Source organism: Oryzias melastigma, linkage group LG18 (assembly GCF_002922805.2).
Source record: "Oryzias melastigma strain HK-1 linkage group LG18, ASM292280v2, whole genome shotgun sequence".
Classification (NCBI taxonomy): domain Eukaryota; kingdom Metazoa; phylum Chordata; class Actinopteri; order Beloniformes; family Adrianichthyidae; genus Oryzias; species Oryzias melastigma.
This window is the reverse complement of record NC_050529.1, coordinates 10,205,334-10,216,981: the sequence shown is the minus strand read 5'-3', so window position 1 is coordinate 10,216,981 and position 11,648 is coordinate 10,205,334. Positions and strand designations below refer to the sequence as shown.

General features: G+C 38.3%; 1 protein-coding gene across 44 annotated transcripts in view; it reads right to left on the bottom strand.

The window, feature by feature from the left end:
- Positions 1–11,648, bottom strand: part of LOC112155773 (protein tyrosine phosphatase receptor type D) — a 454,394-nt gene that overhangs the window by 55,630 nt on the left and 387,116 nt on the right. For 28 of the 44 annotated variants that reach the window (XM_024287656.2, XM_024287657.2, XM_024287659.2 and 25 more), the window contains 3 exons: positions 4,049–4,237; positions 1,807–1,815; positions 1,109–1,126 (listed from right to left, as the gene is read on the bottom strand). In XM_024287656.2, the coding sequence (XP_024143424.1) occupies positions 1,109–1,126; positions 1,807–1,815; positions 4,049–4,237 (216 nt within the window). The remainder of the gene's footprint in view (positions 1–1,108; positions 1,127–1,806; positions 1,816–4,048; positions 4,238–11,648) is intronic. The other 16 variants (XM_036216741.1, XM_036216742.1, XM_024287671.2 and 13 more) reach the window with 2 other exon arrangements.

Below are 11,648 nucleotides of genomic sequence, written 5' to 3'. Positions count from 1 at the left end.
AAAAAAAAAAAAAAAAAATGCTGCTTATACATCTGGGAAAAAAATTGTATTGTGTGAGGCAAAATCAACAGTTAACCCTCTGGAAGAAAAGTTTTGACATGCAAATCTTAGGAAGAAATGTATGTCGACACAACTTACAACCTTCTGACAACCCTTAGCTGAAAAATAAAATGCAGTTGTATTAGAAGACAAAATTCAAAATATTGGCCTGAGCCAACAAGAATGCAACCAACCACTGCTTTAGCTTATGAAAGCTACAAAAGACACCCATAAAAATCCACCAATGGGATCAGCAGTGTGGTGTCACATGACCCAAAGAAAAATCGCTTTATGCATCCACAACTCTCCAGCTCTGTGTCACACGGCAAAAATGAGCCAATCAGGTCCTCGCCAGACTCTACAGTTTGCCTTTTCCCAAACCCTGAAGAAAAAAAGTCAAAAAGTAAAATAGTTTTCAAACCCAAGAAAAGTAAGAAAAATAGGTGAAAGAGAAAAAAAAGCACCGTAGAAACTTTATTAAAAAAGTGGTTGTTTGGGCTTTTTTGTAGAGGTACAGGAGAGGAAAGCAAATAGAAGAAATGGAAAAAAAAATAGTTTGCAAAGATAGAAAGATTTCTTTGGGAGAAAAAAGCAGGAGAGAGGCAGTGTTGTCTTGATTCCACAGCATCTGTGCGGGTTTTTTTTTTTTTTTTTTTAAGTGCTGAACAAGAACAGCTAAGGGGGAAAAATGCTTGGTTGTTTTAGTTGGACAAAAAGAGGGACACATGATTTGCTATGGCCAAAAAAGAAAACCAAAATCAACATAAAAAATATAGTTTTAAAAATAATTGTCATTGGATATGCTTATTTGAGCCAGGGCAAGCATATCACAACTGAGCTAAACACGCTACTGAAACAACAAAGAAGTAAATAAAGCATAGACAAAACGATGGAATACAAATATAGTCAACAAAATAGGACAAATAAGAAGGAATGTGGATGTGAATGTGTTGCGATTCGGTCTTTGTAAACAGGACAAAATGGAGGTGATTCAGGTGAATGGATGGCTTGACAGCAAGAATGAATTTGTATTATTTTCATTCTGTGAACGTCAGTTCAGCACTCTTACCTCTTATTGGTGTACCACCTGGGTGGATAATATGAATGCAAATAAGATTAGAAAGAAGAAGCATTAGTACGTGTAGATAGAGGCTGGGGGCTTTGGAAGAAGAGTCAAATTAGATTTAACAGGGTACGTAAAAATAAAGGTACTACAGGAAAGAGAAAAGGAGATAGAAAGAGAATAAGAATTTTTCTGTACTTTACTGGCAAAGAAAGACAAGATTCATCATAGAAAAAAAAAAAGAATCACTTGTACATTCATGTACCACGGGGGGAGGTGCCATTTTGGAAGTGGCTTCTGAAGACCAGCTAGTGGAGGGAAAGACTTTAAGGCTAAAGAGCAGACGTTGACCTGAGCTGGTCACCTCCCTAAAGCTCGGGACCTTCCCATACCTAGTCCACACCACGTGTTAAAAGATAAGGGTGAGTAAGTGAGTGAGGAACAAAAATGTGAGGACAGGTCAATAGTCGGGTAAGTATATGAGAGCGCTAAGCTAATGTTTGGTGATTACCTCCAGATTAGGTGGCTACAGCTGAGAGTGGAGGGGTATTTGAGCGTTGTGGGGGTGAGGGTAGACTGTGTGTCTGGAGTGGTAGCCCTACGACTAAACTATCTGTTAGTAAAATGCATGCCATGCATTTTTAATTGTTGTTGGAACATGGAAATTAGTGGGGGTGATGTGTGCTTCAGAGCTAAGCACTTACCAAAGGATTCTGTTGATTAAAGATACAGAGAGAAGAAAGACAGCATAAGAATAGGATTATATTCTTTAAGGAAGTTTAGTTAACAAGGATTTCTTAACGCTTTAGCAACTGAATCAAAGTTGCAGGTTAGAAAGAAGTAAGGTTAACAGGATGGCTTAACAAAGGACAGCTGTGAAATCTGTGAAGACGAGTGGTCAAACAAACAAGACTTGGTTTTTTTGTTTTTTTTGGGAAAAAAAGGAATTATGATTCTTTGTTAGCTGGCACATAAACATAGTTAATATAGCAGTTTTAGAAAAAAAATGTAATCTTGTGGATTAGCATCCCAAAAATGGCACTAGCATTCCATTTCTACCTATTTTCCTTCACCATTAATATGGTGGATTTCTCATAGTTTCAACATAACCTTAACCCTTTAATAGCACAGTTAGTGGCTCAAATATTGACACTCTTTCAACTACTCTCTTAAACCGTATATGCTACAGTTTCTGAATGTTTTTTAACTGCGATGTTGCTGAATAGCTTTTGCTCAGTTGGTTGAGCACAGGTGTATCGCGTGAGAAAACAGTGATGGTATTTGGAGACACTTGTTAGTGTTACTCTTTGGGGAATTCCCTTCACACTGTTACCTAACAATGAAGACATAAGGGGGGTCTAAGTCAAGGTCTCCCTGTGCCCGTCCCCAGCCCAGACAAAATGCAAGGTTGTGTCGGAAAGGGCATCTGACATAAAATTTGACTCAATAAATGCTGTGACACTGCAGCGAATTTTGAAAGGATAAGTCAAAAGATGAATAACAAGAGTACACCGCTCATTCCTAGTTAGCTGTGCCTCTTGATATTGAACTCCGTGAATATAGCCACAGTCTATTACCTTATTAGGCAGATACAATTGTTTCATAATTTATTGAAAAAAAGCCAATTTCACTTGTTTTGGAAGTGGCCCTCTGTCAACTTTTCTTTTCTTATTTTATTATTATTTTCTTTTTTACAGTGAATCTTTCAGAAATGAGCTATAACATGTCACAGAAGGGTCATTTGACAGTGTTACCAAAGGTTTACAACAGCTTGGACAAAATGTATCCAGTCAAAATCAAGAAATTGTGCACAGTTTTTAGAAAATTGAAGCCTGCAGACCGTTTGGCCCATGGGCCAGACTTTGGACACGCCTGCTTAATGCAATCAACGCGTTTCCAACTAATTTTATAGTGGAGAAAAGCAGCCAACTTTTCACGGTAGTCAAGCAACACCATCAACACAAATCAGCTGATTCTATTGCAGAAAAAAGTAGTTTTGCACTGTTTAGCAACACTTAATGTTTGTAAAGTGTAGGGTAGTTCAAAGAGTGTGTGTTATTTAGTAATCGCAAGTGTTTAAGGGTTAAGGGAGTTCATCCTAACCCCTAAACAAAAATATTAAAGGGGCAGAGACAAACACACCTGTTAGCAACAAGACACCAACACCATTTGTGGGATTTTAATGCACAAGTACTAAAGTAGTTTGTCTTGAGATGTTGAAATCAAACTCTGGATACTGGAGCAGGTATTGGGGGTGCGATACAGGCAAAAAGAAATAAAAAAAGAAAGACAAAGCTGACATCTTAACAGTGAAGCAGGGGCTGTAAAGTCAAAAATCAAGGGGTAACAAAAGCTTGATGAAGGTTTACGCACTGCTGTGGCTAATTAGTGTTCAAAATTATTTCTTTTTTTCACCTAAAACTACAGCAACAATTTTAAGAACAATTGCAAGAGGATGAAAACTTTTTTTTTTGATGATTTCCTACTTTTAAAGCACTTGTTAGTGAGTTCTGCATGAAGCCAAGTGTGGAGGATTGACTTTTAAAGAATGAAGATCATGATTCTTAAACTACTGCACCAATGCAGTGGACGGTGAATGACCGAAAACCAGCAAAATAAGTCATTGTAAAAAGTCACAGGAGTGAGCAATGGGGGCAGACGTTAGCCAGCAAATACAGAAGGGGGAGGACATCCCAACAGGCCATGACAACACTGGAAGACAAAGGGAAACACATACAGACAAAACACAGCGGGGATGTACATAGAATAAAAGACAGGAAATAGTAGAAAACAATGCCATTACCTAAAAGAAATAAAAGCCAAAAGAGAAGTTAAAATATGGGAAGAAGAGGAAAATGAAGGAACCAAAAATACAGTCGGAGAAATACATCAGATAGAAAGAAGGTTTCTTGCTTTGAAACAGAGTTTTCAGCCGAGGAAACCTACCTGATCTGAGCTGTTTAATGCGGCCATTGTTGTTGCTGGTGTTGACAGGGAGAAAGTCTTTGAACCAGGAGATATCTGGGTCAGGGTTGCCGCTGGCAGCACAGAGCATGGTGGCAGTGCGTGTTCGCTCTACCACTTTCAACTGTGGGCCCATGTCTATGGTGGGGAAACCAGGGGGCAGCTGGTCCTCTGGAAAAAGGTAGAAACGTTGTAGCAGAGGTCAGACATGAGCATGTTCAGCGTTTTCTACAAACTATGAGCTAAAAATCAAAACAACAACTTCAAGACCCACTCCGTTCATCTTTTGAACTATTAACCTTTAAGTTGTGAGTGTGACTACTGGTGCATAAAAACCTTGACCCCCTTTTCCCATCATCCATAACTGGGAGCTCCTTGTTTACACTCTCTCCATACCGTACTGGTAGTTAACTTCTGGTACATCATGTATAACAAACACATTCTCATTCCCAACTTGTTACATATTGACGTTGGGTTAAGGACCCCTCTGTGTCAAAAATTGACGTTTTGGGTGTCCCTAATTTGTCGTCTTTGACGTGCTGGCTGTTGTCATAAAATCATAGGTCCCCAACCTCAAACAAGAACCGGTTCATTACTGGGACACAGAGCTCACTAGTTCCCTAACCCAGTACCGTGTCTGGTACTGGCTCATGTCCAGTACCGTGTTAGGGTACTGGTACCAGTACCAGACGTGTCCCGATGACCACATTGCATCCATTACCGCATTCCAAGGGTTGCAGACCCTTGATTTTTCAAACAGCCAGCACGTCAAAAAAACGACGAGTTGGGGACACCGAAAACGTCAAAAAGTGATGCCGGGGGGGCCTTAACCAAACGCCAATACATGACAACTTGGGGATGAGAATGTGTTGGTAAAACAGGAATTTAATGTTGTTTCAAAGAAGATTGCTAAGAAGAATACTGCCGTAAAGGGGAAAACGTTGGAAACGCTAGCTTAGCACTATATTGGTCCCACCCGTTGATTTCTGCCAATCAACGGGTTGCTACAGAGGCTCCGCCCCTAACCGTCCTGCTCCACTTTTCAATGGACCTTTAAGGTGGAGGATGGGGGCCTTTAAGAGATATGGATGGGAACTGTTTAATGGGTTCATTTTACAATGGAAATACTCAAAATACCAGGATAGACCGTACCGTATCAAACCACTCAGTAGAAACTTCACATAAGGCTAAACATGATCGGCGCTACAATAATTGTATCAAGTTTTGAGCTGAATATAAGCTCGGACTAGGAAAACAAACACATACATGGATCTATTTGCAAGTGAATGCATCAGACTGTGGCGTAGCTGGGAACTTGTGGCCCCGCCCATTGTATTTTCTATATAAATATATGATATTTTTCAAAGGATTTTAGAATCTTGAGCATCATTTCTTCATATAGGCCCTCTATTATCAGGAAAACATGTTAAAACACCAAAAGCACAATTTTCATCTGAGTGGGTCTTTAAGGAAAGCAGAAGAAAAATACTCCCAAAACTTCAACATTTTAAATAAAATGCTTTAGTCGGGAAACATTTTTGAACTTTTTTCAAATCAGCACACACGACTTCAGAGCTCAGTATATGGGCTGAGAGATACTGCTTCACTGGAACGTGCTCAGGATTACAGAAGCCTTTTGAAACAAGGACGGTAATCCAGCTGCCTCGTTTTCTCAGCAGGTTTCAAAGTAGGGTGTGCAAGTACTGAGAAGTATGTCCCACGTTCCAGCAGCCAAGTCTGGGATTGCATTCACCAAACTAATTGTTGATAAAGTAAACAGTAGTTTGAAGTGTTTTCATGTGAAACTATTCCAGTAGCGATTGAGAAAAAAAAAGAAAAACAGTGCTATAGCCACACAGAGTTGGAGCTTTGATGTCCTTTGATGATGGCAGGTGGATTTGCTCTGCTGTCTCAGCTGTCTTGTTTCTGCCTGTTCCTTAGCTTTGCAGCTAACCAACTACCTCGCTGCCATCGGAGATACATACGATAATTCCCAGCACGCTTTGCTCCAAAAGAGTTCTTTTTTGGCATACTAAGGAGAAGGTGCAGCCTGAAGCAGCTTTGTCTGAGGCTCGTCATTCCAAAGAAAGTATTTTGGGTTTGAGGCTGGTGTTCTCTGCACATGGGAAAACCTTTGCACAACTCTGTATGCAAAATGCTTAAATCGTTGCAGGTTAGCCAAGTGTTCACCAGCAAAAGAAGCAGGTTCGTATGCTGCTTCAAGTCTTCTTTGCCTGCTGCGACATGGCTAATTAATGTCCTCCATTGCTTTTGTAAACACCACCTTTTTGGAAACTCTCTCCTTATTAATTTTTCATGAGGCGTCATCAGTTTGGAAACAGCTTTGAGATGCCACGGCGCTAAACACAACAAAACGAACAAACATGGCCGTCTACCAAGAGTGCCTTTGGGGATCTGGCACGAGAAAGCACCTCGACGGATAAGACGGTGCAGACGTAAGGCTGTTAGAAGTGAGTGATTTCAGATTGAACTGAGAAACTTTCCCGTGCAACTGTGTCTCTGCCTGAAAACATGAACAGCTTTTGAGCCGGTACCCCAAATACAAGCATGTGTTTGGATTTTTAAAACGTGTTTATTGTTGTAAGCATTTATCTATAATTCAACTTGTTTCTGAGTTTACTTTATTCTTAAGTATTTAATTGGTGCACCTTTTGAGTTTGGACTGACCTGCATTGATCTTTTTTTTTTTTTTTAATTTGCCAACAAATTGTTTGCACCTGCTTTCTGCTTCAAACCTCACAGCTGGTCATCATCACTCATTGTCCTTTGGTGTATTTATATCACCCGACTTCTTTCACTTAGCCATTGCCAGATCCGGTCTTTCTACAGCCCATCTTACTGGGTCATACTTCTTTCTTTTCAATTCTTAGTTATGGTCAGTTTATTTTCTTTCCCTCCATTTCATGAAGTTGCTCACTTTTTCTCTACGTTTGACTCTGGTTCTTATTGGACTTAAACCCCACCAACTGTTGGAACTGGCAAAAGTTAGCTCAAGATCTAAATACAAACAGGATGGAATGGAGTAAAGAGCAAAGACCAAATGTAAAAACAATTGTAAATAATTAACTGGGAAACTAAACAATTGAAGGAGAAAAGCTGAATATTTTATTACCAAATAAACATATATGAAATGGCTAAATTTAATTATCAAAAAAGAGAAAAAAAAAATAAACTAAAGATGTGGATCCATAGATGACTTCTAATCAGGCATTGACGTCAAACAGGAATAATAAAACACAGGAAGCATATCTTGGATTGTTATTGTGAATCCTTCACATAATGCATGGTTGTTTTAGATTTTAGTGTCATTAAGGTAAAGGGGGATATTCCTTTAAGCCATAGTCATATGTGGCTTTATAGGGGGTTGATGTGAAGTCCTATTAGTGGCCACACATGTGAAATTTTTTCTCCACATTTGACCAATCCCCTTGGCGAGCGATGAGATGCAGACACAGCCGCTTTTAGGAACCATTTTGGTGATTTAACACCTCAACCCAACGCTTAATCCTGAGTGTCAAACGGGGGAGCTTTAAGAGTCTTCGCTATCACTCACATTTGAACTCACGACCTTCCAGTTTCAGGGCGGACACTCTACCACAAGGTCACTACGCAGATACTGTGGGGTTTTAGGTTGTCTAGGCCTAAGGAGGGTCGTAGAGAGGAGTGACTTCATCGAAATGTATGATTGTTGTACGTCTGGTAAGTATATTGTGAAGCATCCGTTAAGGATAAGTAAGTTGAACACACTTACGACGTAGGGGTGATGTGTTACACTACATACTGCTTGTCCGTAAAGTGTGTGTGTACTTGTACCTTACTGACCGCTTTTAAATGCTGCCAGGGTGTACAGGTAATGCATAGGGGTGTGTATAGGCAAAAGTCTGGCGATACGATACGCATCACGATACGTGTCTCGCAATACAATACATGTCTTATGATACAATACGTGTCTTGAAATGCAATACATATCACGTCACGTCCCTCACGATACGATATTTATCACAATACGTGTCTCACGATACAATACATGTCACGGTACGTGTCTTGCAATACGATACATATCACGATATGTGCATCACAATACGATATTTATCACAATACATGTCTCATGGTACAATACATATCACAATACACATCTTGCAATTCAATACATATCGCGATATGTGTCTCGCGATATGCTATGTAGACTAAGACCGTATCCGAACAATTTTTCACTTTTTTTATGAGTATGACTTCGAAAAAAACATGAACATTTAATATTGTGGGGAGATCTTGTTGTTTTGGTCGCAGTGTAGAGCTGCTCTGAGGCTCAGTGTGCTGCCAACTAGTGGTCGGAGGTCTAGGTGGAAAACAAAAGTTAGGCACTGAAGGACACTCCAACTTAGTATCATTATATCCACATTTTAAATCAATACAAGTATTGCCAAATAAAATATCACAATATATCGATAAATCGATTTTCCCCTACACCCCTAGTAATACATACCGTAGGACTTTGATCATCTAATTTCCTAATTTCTAACAGTCAGGGTCACAAAGGAAAATCAGGGCAGTTATGACTATTACCGTACTTTTGCTGCAAAGTTATGTTGGCACAAAACTGCTGCAAGAAAAACATCACCAAATATGTTGATTCATACAGACAGAACTTTTTTGGGGTAGCAAGTGTACACACAGTAAACTAGTTTTCATCTTTATTCATTTTAGATCACTGTTGCAGATAGTTTGTTCTATTACATCCGCACAATCACATCCACACTATCAGAATGACATTTAAAGTGGCAGCTATGAAAAGCCTCAAAGCCTGAAATTCAGAACTACATTTCCATCAAAAGACTAGCGGGGGGAAAAAAAAAAAAGGCTGGCTGTAACCATTTATTTCACCTTTCATGTGTTTTTGAAAAAGTAGTTTAATGTGAGGAATGGTGCTTCTCATTCAAATAGAGATAGACGATGAAAAAAAATAAAAGGATGAAATGAATTTATTGTACAAGAGAGTTTCCTGTCCAAGTTCCCTCCAGCCTGTTCAAGGTCGAACAGACAATTAGCTGATCCTACAGTGAGTCAAAAGTATACCTGATCAAACACAATAGCCAGAAGCAAGCCTACAAGCGAAGAGGCCTGTTGAATACAGTAATTGGATGTGACAATCCATGCGAACTAAAAAGCAACTCCAGTGAATACGCGGTGTATTCTCAAACAGCGTTTGGAGGATGATAAACCAGCTTTCCTTTAATATTCCCTCTAAAGAGCATTTAAATGCCTCCTTTTCAAATAGCAAAAGAGGGAAAAAAGGTGTGGGATAATACATGAAAAAACATGTGCTTTTATGCACGTTTATCTGAAAAGACTAGAATATCCAAGTACATTTGTAAAAAAAAGTAAAAAAATGTTTTACAGTCCCACTCTAATCTTAATTTTAGCTATTTTAAATGTGTTCCTAGTGGACTTTTAATTATGATTGTCATTATTAACCAAAATTAATACATTTGTGCTGTTTTCTAGGACACAGTTTCTGCATAGAGGCAGTAGTTTATTAGCAATTTGCCTCGGAGTCGTGAGTTGTTGCCAACACTTCCCTTCACCTCTTAGCTTACACTCCCTCCTGCTATCTTGCTAAAAAAAATTGTGAATATTGGAGATATCCAAATACTCAAAAATACAATTTTCACTGGAATGTGTCTTTAACTAAGCTTATAATTTGACCATAGCCCTCTGATGTGACCCTAAACTGTGCATTCACAATTAATAAGCTATTAGGAGAGTTTATAATTGTTATGTGTGTTGGAAAACGCAGCTGTTTCCTTATAAAAAACCTCCCAACAATCTTCACATCAGCAGCGTGGAATGTGAGGCCATGTCTCACCCAGATCGTGTAATTTAGATAATGTAAACAAAAGCCTTGTAATGCTCTCAAGCTGCTTGCAGTTCTCCGCTGTACCCTCATCTATTTCACCGTAAAGTGAATTACCATTGTGACGATAAATAAAAGACGGGAAATTGAACACATCTGGTGGCTTGAGCCGTGATTAACAACTCCTATCAACAGGGATGCTGCGATATTGTCCTTACAAGGCCAAGATGCTGAAATGAAATCAGATGAATCACGGTTTAATCACGCATGCTGTACATTCTTTGAGAACTTGGGAGTATTGACGAAGCTTTAAAAGTATAGATTAAAATAATTAATCAAGGATAGGGCCCTGACAGATACCAGTTGGATTTGCTGAGTTTACATTTTTTAGAGGATCAAACCAGTTTAGCAGGAACATTTTTTTTTCTTTTTACCAATGGATGTTTTATTCCATCCATCATTGATTTGTTTAAAGGTCTTAGTTAAAGAGAATTAGGACTTTTTTTGGGCCAAGTTTGAAAGCTATAGGTGTGATTTTAGTAAAGACAAAAACAAAAAGGATAGACTCTAGAAAGCACCGCCACCCAAGGAAATATGGGAATGGAGGAATAAAATAAAGTTTAGTAAAAGTTGATTTTAGGATGCAGAAAAAAATGTATATATTTTTGGTTTATTTGATTTCTTTTTGAAGTAAGTTTAATTTTGGAAAACAACTGGATTCTCCCACCGTATCCAACTTTTAATGCTCGATCACTTGTAAAAATTATATCCTCTACTTCCTTTGTGCTACACTGAAACCACCAAGCTAGCAATGCTAACGAAGCACAAACATATTTGGAATGATTCTTTTTTGCAGAAGCGTCAGGGAGGAAATGGAAGAAGAGCACTCGACTTCAAAATAAATTTAATTTAATTGACAAAAATCAGGAGTCCTTATTAAAAATATGGATTTAATTCGACAGTTGCTTCCAAAAACCATAATAATAATGCATTATATTCGGCAACTGACTGTCTAATGTTACAAGGATGTTGCTAATAAAGTTGTGCAAATGATGGATTCACTTTTAATATTATTATATTTAGAAAATACCAGTTTTTGTGACCTTTTTGGTATTATTTAAAAGTCGAATGAGGCAGAAGTCAAAATCCGCTTTTTACATTTTTTTTTAGCTTCCAACAGGACAGTTAGGGGAATATCTAAATCACATTTTAATGGTTCCTCCATGTAACCTAGTCTACAAATAAAGCTTAAAGCGGCTGTTCATATTCTATAGAAGTTGAGGATAAACTTTAGCCTCAAAAGCTATAAGAAACTTGAGGATAGAAACAATTTTTTTTTTTACTTTTACTTCAACCTTGTACAAGGCTGAAATAATCCGGTCATTGAACGGGTCCGTAGCACTATAAGTGTATTTTTTTAAGTGAAAAAACAATTGAATTAACAAATGATTTTACTGTAAAAAGAGCTGAAAGTAAAATGCGATATCGTTTTGCGGTTTGTTATTTGACAAGGTAATAGAGAACACATTTGACAAGGTTATGAACTACTATTTCCTGCTTTGGGGTTCGATAAAAAAATATCTGCAAGGCAGGGAAACTTCAGTTAATTCACCATATGCTGAATTTCTTTCGTGTTAAAGAAGTCCGGTTCAATAAGACCTTCCTAAAAGAAAGATAAAAACAAAAATGGAAAGGTTTTTTTTATAT